At 38.2% G+C, this 7,804-nt stretch overlaps 1 protein-coding gene across 1 annotated transcript; it reads left to right on the top strand.

Moving 5' to 3' along the window:
* The first annotated feature begins 2,871 nt into the window (after positions 1 to 2,871).
* haao (3-hydroxyanthranilate 3,4-dioxygenase) lies at positions 2,872 to 7,804 on the top strand. Its single transcript, XM_080482380.1, has 10 exons — positions 2,872 to 3,067; positions 3,156 to 3,234; positions 4,798 to 4,881; positions 4,980 to 5,086; positions 5,714 to 5,803; positions 5,900 to 5,943; positions 6,023 to 6,168; positions 7,328 to 7,396; positions 7,474 to 7,556; positions 7,641 to 7,804. The coding sequence occupies exons 1-10, from the start codon at positions 2,979 to 2,981 to the stop codon at positions 7,711 to 7,713; spliced, it is 864 nt and encodes a 287-aa protein (XP_080338506.1). The 5' UTR covers positions 2,872 to 2,978; the 3' UTR covers positions 7,714 to 7,804.

Genomic DNA, 7,804 nt, shown 5'->3' on the forward strand with positions numbered 1-7,804 from the left:
CGGGGGACCGGCTCAGTTCAAAACAGGAAAATGCATTATTCCATCACTGTTTGTTATCTTCGTACATAACTTGTTGTAAATTAAACATTAAAAATGGAAAAAATGTATTAGAAAAATTATTTCACTATTTATGTCCGCAGCGTTTCTTTGAATTGGATATAAATGTCACTAGATTTGCGTAAACTAAACAAAAGAGCTTTTTTTTTAGTTGCAGAATTCTCACATTGTCCCATTAACACGACAAACACAGAACGTGTTTCACTATTTTTTTTTATTATTTTCCACTTCATCACACCCCTTCTACTCATGATGAGAGTTCATCCACCACAAATGGGAAATTCACTTATTAGAGCAGCTCCACAAAGTTGTGAAAATATAACATTAATATTTTTTAAATATTCCAACATCTCTGAAATAAATCAATTGAAAGGGGAATGAAAGTTTTATCATTAATATTCGTAGAACATTGAATTAGATTCTTTGTTTTATTACTTTTTAAAAACGAATTTTAAAGGCCTTTTTTTAAAAGTTTGAACATGTTTTGCATGTTTTTTGTGTGTTATGAAATGTTTTCAACTATTTTACCTTTTGAACTGTTCAGCATTTTCTTGCTATTGTACAGTTTACACTTTTTATTTATTTATTTATTTTTTTTTAAATTGAAATTTTAAGATATGAGATTTAAAGCATTTTGCAGCCCTATATAAGTTTTATTTGATGTAAAAAGGTTAAAAAAAAACAACAAGCCTGTTTTGGTCATAAAAGATGCAGAATTAAACACGAGAATAAAAACTAATGTACGCGTGCTCGTTTTTTTTGTTTACAAAGTTTCTGCTTCATCATTGTCTGGTCATAATATAAGTTTATCTGGTATTTTATACAAATATATGTATTTTTTTAGCATATATAACGACAGAAGTAGAAGTACTTTTTAAAACAATGTCTTTATCTCTTACAGATAGGTTGAAAAAAAAACCTGGAATAAAGGAATGATTTGGCAAATATAGTCACATTTAATGATTTTTCTGAATTCACGTGATCGTCTATGAATCGACTGAATAGTAAAAGGAAAATATCAGATTCTCTCTCATCCTCTGAAGGTTGAACACTTCGTGGTTTGACCTGTGAACTTCTCGGCGCCATGACAGGGAAGTGGTGGTCTCCAGTTTGAGTTAATCAGTCACCGTCACAGCTCACCGCACGTTTAGGTAAAAGTCCAAAACTCACCAAAAACACTTGATTTTAAAAGTGAGGGTTAGAGCAAAGCTTTACATCTTAACGTATGGGCGCCTCCTCGTCTTCCAGGTCAAGGTCCTCATCCTCATGGAGCTCCTCATGGTGGCGAAGACGTTTCTGCTCTTATCCGAAGGCTTCATCATGTCTGTGTGTCTGGGAGACTCAGCATTTATTGTTCCTGGTCAGGTGAGGAGGGTGTTGTGTCTCAGCCCCCCCCCCCCCCCTAATCAAACACTCCTGTTTGATCTGGCTGGGAGTCTTCTAATCAGGCCTGTCTTTGTCCTTAATTATGACCTTTATCAAAATAAGAAATAACAGGAGAAACGGGGAGGACCATCTAGACAACGTACTTATCTTATATGACATTTTACTTTTATTATTTTGCCTTCATTTAGCCAGATCAAAAGAGATTAAGATAATAAAAAAATTCACAAAATACACACGTGCCTTTAGTTTGCTCTGAAATGTCTTATATCTGCCCCAAATTAACTAATCTTGTAAAATAAAAAATATTTCAACTTATGCTTACACACACACGCACACGCACACACACACACACACACACACACGCACAGAATATCAAATTTGATCCTAGTAGAACAGCAATAACTCATCAGCTGATTAAATTCAATTGACATTATTTCTTATTATCTGTTAAATCTTGAAAAAATTTCCTGCAAAAGTTTGAGAGGAAGGGATGATAATAAATATGGAGAAAACAGAGAGATAGTGTAATTAATCAGAAAGTAGCTCTGTCACCGGTGTTTGGTCCTGACACACTGTTTGTTGTAAATTCACAACTCGGACTCGAAACGTGGATATTTTAAATGATTTTCAAAGTATTCTAGATGTCAAACGTCTGAAGTCTGGATTCATGTTCCTCGCTTTAGAGTTCACTGGGAATAAATGTGGGCAAACAGCAGCATCTAGTGGACACTTTGAAGAACTGCATGTCAACTAAATCCAAACTTTTGCAAAAAAAACTCTTCAGCTACTTAAATTCAATAAAAATGATTTGTTTTTTATCTGTATAATTATGATCAGTTCCAACATTTATAAAAAAGTTTTAAAAGTACGAGTGATTTTAAAAGTTCAAAATGTTACTTTTTTTAAGGTATAAATTAATAAACATACATGATTTGTTTACCGCACTAAACAAATTTATTACAAACAAGATAATATCTCATTTATGACGGAAGGAACCTATATACAATAAGACTCTGTTTGGTGCACTGAAAGCAGGATGACACAAAGGGATTATTTTACTAATCTGTTAACTGTGACTGTAATCAAAACATGATTACAGTAATTAGCAGGCATTCAGCACTGATTTTCATCCCAGATAATCCATGAAATCCTCCCTAATCAAAGGTAATAAAACTACTACTACTACTACTACTACTACTACTACATGATCAGTGACGGGCAATCAGCAGGATTTTCAAATTATATTTGTACTTTAGCTTTGCACAGTGCCATAAAATAATCCACGTTACTCCAAAGCTGTATGAGTATAAGCAGAAAGCACATCATGTTTTCTCAGTGCAAAGAAAAGTCATTGAGTTCAACATGTTAGTCATTGTGAAAGTAGAACCAACCTTTCACCTTATATCAGAGCAGAGCTCCTCCCTGCTCACTGACGAGTGTTTCTTTTTTTTTATCTTCTAACTTTCAGTCTCAGTTCGCCGCCGTAGAGGTCACACGCAGAGGTTTCACACGGCAAATCACAGCATTTATTCAGAATGAGCGACGGTTCTCTTCTCGTGAACGTGGACAGATGGATCGAGGACAACCAGAATGCTTTCCTGCCACCGGTGTGCAACAAGCTCATGTGAGGAAACTCTGCGTGTCGCATTCGTTCCATCTGTGTCCCCGTGCTGCCGGGCAGAACTAAAACTGTGATTTCCTCTTCTTCGCAGGCACTTTTCGCAGTTGCTCATCATGTTCGTCGGAGGGCCAAACACCAGGAAGGATTACCACATCGAGGAAGGAGAAGAGGTGAGATCCAGTTCCTCTCTTGTTCAGCCACTTGTTTTCACCAAAAAATTTAATATTCTCTACAAGAACAACTCATCTCCCCATTGAAGGTCAAATTCCACCACAGAGTGACATGACAGATATCTAAAGCACACTTTGAGCCCCTCGTTGCTCCCACTGCTGCAGGTTTCTCTCCAGATTTAAAGTTTAAAGGTCAAAGTGTGGACATGCTGTTACTCCACACTGATCACTTATTAACATTTTTTTATTGAGCCAATTATGTAGTAACTGCTAATAATGTAATACCTTTGGTTATTTTAAATGTTACGACTCCAATAATGCAAAACAAATACTTGAGATCCTCACAGTTAGTTCGACTTAACAGCCTTCTAACAAGCTATTATGGAATAATTTAACATAATTCTTAATTGTAATAAAGCCAGTAAAATAATAACTTCCCAACAGTGTGATAAAATGAGCTGGTGTTATAATACATTTACATTGTCAGCTGCTTATAGCACGATTGAAGCAGCATTGAATAAACAACCTCAGAAAATCTAATGACAAATAATGTAATTATAAATAAATATGACTTCATTTCTTGGAAATAAAGTACTTTTTCTTGCAGATTTTGTGCAGTTTATACTTCAAAAATAGATATAACTAATAATAATTAATTTAGTCATCATATTAATTCATTCAATATAAATACTATCCAGCAGTCTCTCTCTCTTTTTATCATTTAAATTCAATTTAATTGAAAAATATATTTCGGACATGTGGTCACAAATTATATTAATCGAAACAACAAAACAAACAAACAAACAAATAAAAGAGCAAAGCAAAAAACTAGTAAATAAATAATTACTGCCCCATCATATCTGAAAAAGAGTTGGATGAAGCAGATACTTATCTACTCCCACCCTCTTCTCCTCCTCTACCATCAGTCATTCTACAACCCAGCAGTGTCACAGCCTGTCCTCCCTGCACTTAGTGAAAATCTTTACATTGAAATGACTTTAATGATTACTGGTCATTCCACCAGATGTTTGATGTCTTTAGGCCACAGATACGAGCAGATGTGTTGGTGTGACGTTCCTCTGATCTCTACTGACGCCACTCGGCAGCAGACAGAGTTAATGAATCCGACCTGATCGGGGGTGTCAGTGATACCGACGGACACTCAGCATGGCAGCGAGCTCACAGTGATGAGTTGCTCAATCAGCATTAAGATCGAATGATCTGATTGGTCAGTTTGCACTGATGAAGCTCGTCAGATCCGAGGGAAACATCTTCCGTCACTTTTTTAAGTGTTCGAAATACCCAACATTGATCTGCTTTGGTGTTCGAGATTTCCCTTTTAAATCTCATTAATATGATCACGTCAAAGATATGAAATCTGAACCGAATTATTTTTAAAGGTTTAACTTCTTCACACCCCTGTGCAGTGGTGGCTGCTGGCAGATTCTTGGTTTGATTGTAAGTGGCTTGAAACTGCTGCTTTATGTGCTCCTCAAACATCCCGAGGAATAAAAACAAACGTACGTTGTTGGACCATATTTCACCTTCTTCTGTCTGTTGAAGCTGTTCTACCAGCTGAAGGGCGACATGTGTCTGAAGGTGATTGAAAATGGAAAACACAAGGACGTGCACATCAGAGAAGGAGAGGTGAGCATTCATTTATCTTCATGTCACGCCAGATCTGCCCCCGTGTCTTGTGAACGGTTGCTTGTTCATCAAATAAAACGTCCGACCCATGTGTGCAGATGTTTCTGCTCCCGGCTCGGATCCCCCACTCCCCGCAGAGACAGGCCGGCACGGTGGGACTGGTGGTGGAGAGGAGACGCCTGCCGACCGAGACTGACTGCCTGAGGTCAATAACTGTGTCATCTCAGTGATTCGTGGAAATAACATTTTGGGAAACCGGCGTACAGTTTCGCAGTGGGTCGATCAGACCACATCCCGACCTGATAAACATCAACTCACGGGCTGTTCAGCACACGACAAACTTTAACCTCCTAAGGACGACCTGTTTTCAGTTGATTTCTCTGTGACTGAACGTACCCGAATGTCAGAGCTTATTGTCTACGGAGCTTATCTCCTGCTTCCTTGTGGTATTCAGGTAATTAAAGCTAAGATCTTCATGTTTCTGGTGACTTGTCCAGGAAGAGTGTGAGTAAAACACGTTTTTCTCACTTGTTGAAATTGGGTTGTTATTGGACCGTAATTTGAACCACATGAGACGTCCAATACCAACCCAATTTCAACAGCTATATTTGGATTTTACTGGACCGACCAGATTTAGCCCATAAAACGACGTTTAAATCCCGTCGGGTGTTCCGTGGGGACGATTCAGTTTACCCTTGCTGATTCTGGACGGTCCAGGGCAGCCATGTTTTCCTGCTGATATCCTTCATCACAGCTACCAAGACTCCTTTTTTCTATTCATTCAGAAGAAACTCCAAACTCCACTGATAGAAGATTGTTTTGGTGCTTTCAGATACTATGTGGACAACAGTACCAACATCCTGTTTGAGAAATGGTTCTACTGTGAGAATCTAGGAACCCAGCTGGTGCCGATAATCAAAGAGTGAGACGTCTCCCGACTTTTAAAAAATGCTTCCAAGCAGATCAGCTATTGTGTCGTTTGTTCGGACTGACGGGCTGGTTGACCTGTTCCCTCCAGGTTCATGGCTTCAGCGCAGTCGAAAACCGGAAAACCTGATCCAAGTGAGTCGTGACGGCACTTTTTGGACCGTTCTCGTTTGAAGGCTGCTTTCTAACTGGACTCATGTTTCTCTGTGGACAGATGAAGTCTTCAGAGATCCTCCGTTCCAGATGAACACCATGAACGTGACGTCGCCCTTCTCCTTCAACGACTGGCTGAGCAGCAACAGGCCGTCACTGGCCAGTGGAAAACCAGTCGACATGTTTGGAGCTCAGTTTGAGACGGAGGTTTGGAAGAGGAATATTGTTTTTGTAGAAAATTGAAATCAATAATGTTAAAGTAAACCTGTCAAAGCTCAGATATCCAGGGACCTACAAGACTTTATTGTTGCTCTTTTTAGATGAATACCATAAATAATCTTTAACATGATGGTTTTGTGTAGTTTTGGTTTGTATGCAGTGTAGTATAAGTATAAGAAATGCTGTACTGAATCTCAGGTTAATGTCTTAACATGCAGTCACTATATTGTTCCTTAAGTAACACTGTTCAAAAAGACAAAAATAGCTTTGAATCATCTCCTTTTAGGGTCTGAATTACTTAAATGTGTCAAGGTTCCAATTAGATGAGGTTATAACTTAATATTTAGATCTTGATTTAGAAAATTAAAGCTGGTTGTGTCGACTAAAAACTAATTGATATTACTGTATATTCTGGAATACATGTTCTTCTTTCTTTTTAGCTGTTTCAATGGTCATGCAACTTATATTCAGAAGAAAAAAATATATCAAAATAAATTGGTAAATACCACCTGGGACCTCTTAATGGCATCGAATGACAAAAGAATACTGCCACAGTACCACAGAAAATTCTGTATTACTACTGTATTTAACTGCCTGCAACCTGTAGGTTGGATATTTTCCAAAATATTTCCATTTGCAACAAACAGCAGCAGAGCTAATAGTACTGTATGTAATACTAACTGTATGTTTGCCTTTGACTGACTGAACTGTGAGCAGTTTGAGAGGATTAAATGTGACTCTGAGGTATTTATACATCTTCTTGGGTCTTGAGTTACTGAGACGGTGTCGTTGTTGTTCTAGTTCACGTTAACAGATCGATAAACTTTCTTGTAACCTAAGACGTTCAATTTGTTTAGTGAAGCTGATGAAGCAAGTTGAGAGTTCAAAATGAGAAAAACTTTATTGAAAACTTCAACTAAAGTTATACGCCGGCACAGTCAGGACTGAGTTTGTCGGGACGCCTATTTCTTGTTATATGCAGACGACACTCGTGTCTGCTGGACCCTTTGATTTGACCTGTTCATGCTTCAAAGTTCATCTTCCCGAACGTCATCTCAGAAATGTTTGACCACATTTGACATCTACAACAACCCCATCTTTGTATTAAATATAAATCTACTCCTTTAATCTATTACCTTTCTTTCAGGTAATTGTTTTTGGACCTGGTCAGACAGACGCGACAATACGACAAAGCGATATCTGGATTTGGCAACTGGTTCGTAAAGCCCAGCAGCACTTCTTCACCTCTGTAGAAAACCACATGTGACCTCTTCTTCTCTGTATGTTGGGCAGGAGGGATCCTCTACAGTCACCCTGCCTGAAAAGGAGTACACACTTTCTGCAGGAAGCAGTTTACTCGTACGCGAGCAGAGCCAGTAAGTCACTGTTAACACCCAATGAACAAAGAGCTTCCAGATATAGTTCTCGACGGTAATTACTTGCTATTTTCTCTCTTGTAGATACCAGTGGCAGAGAGATAATGGGACTGTTGCCTTGTGTGTGGTTCAAAACCCTGAGCGGAAGAGACCTTAAACGCAAACTACCTATTCAAGCTGCACACATAAAAATGTTGTGGACACCATGTGATTTTCTCTAGTCAATATTAAAGAGATATGAAATTGGG

The sequence above is a fragment of the Lipophrys pholis genome (assembly GCF_963383615.2).
Source record: "Lipophrys pholis genome assembly, chromosome: 15".
In the NCBI taxonomy this organism is placed as follows: Eukaryota; Metazoa; Chordata; class Actinopteri; order Blenniiformes; family Blenniidae; genus Lipophrys; species Lipophrys pholis.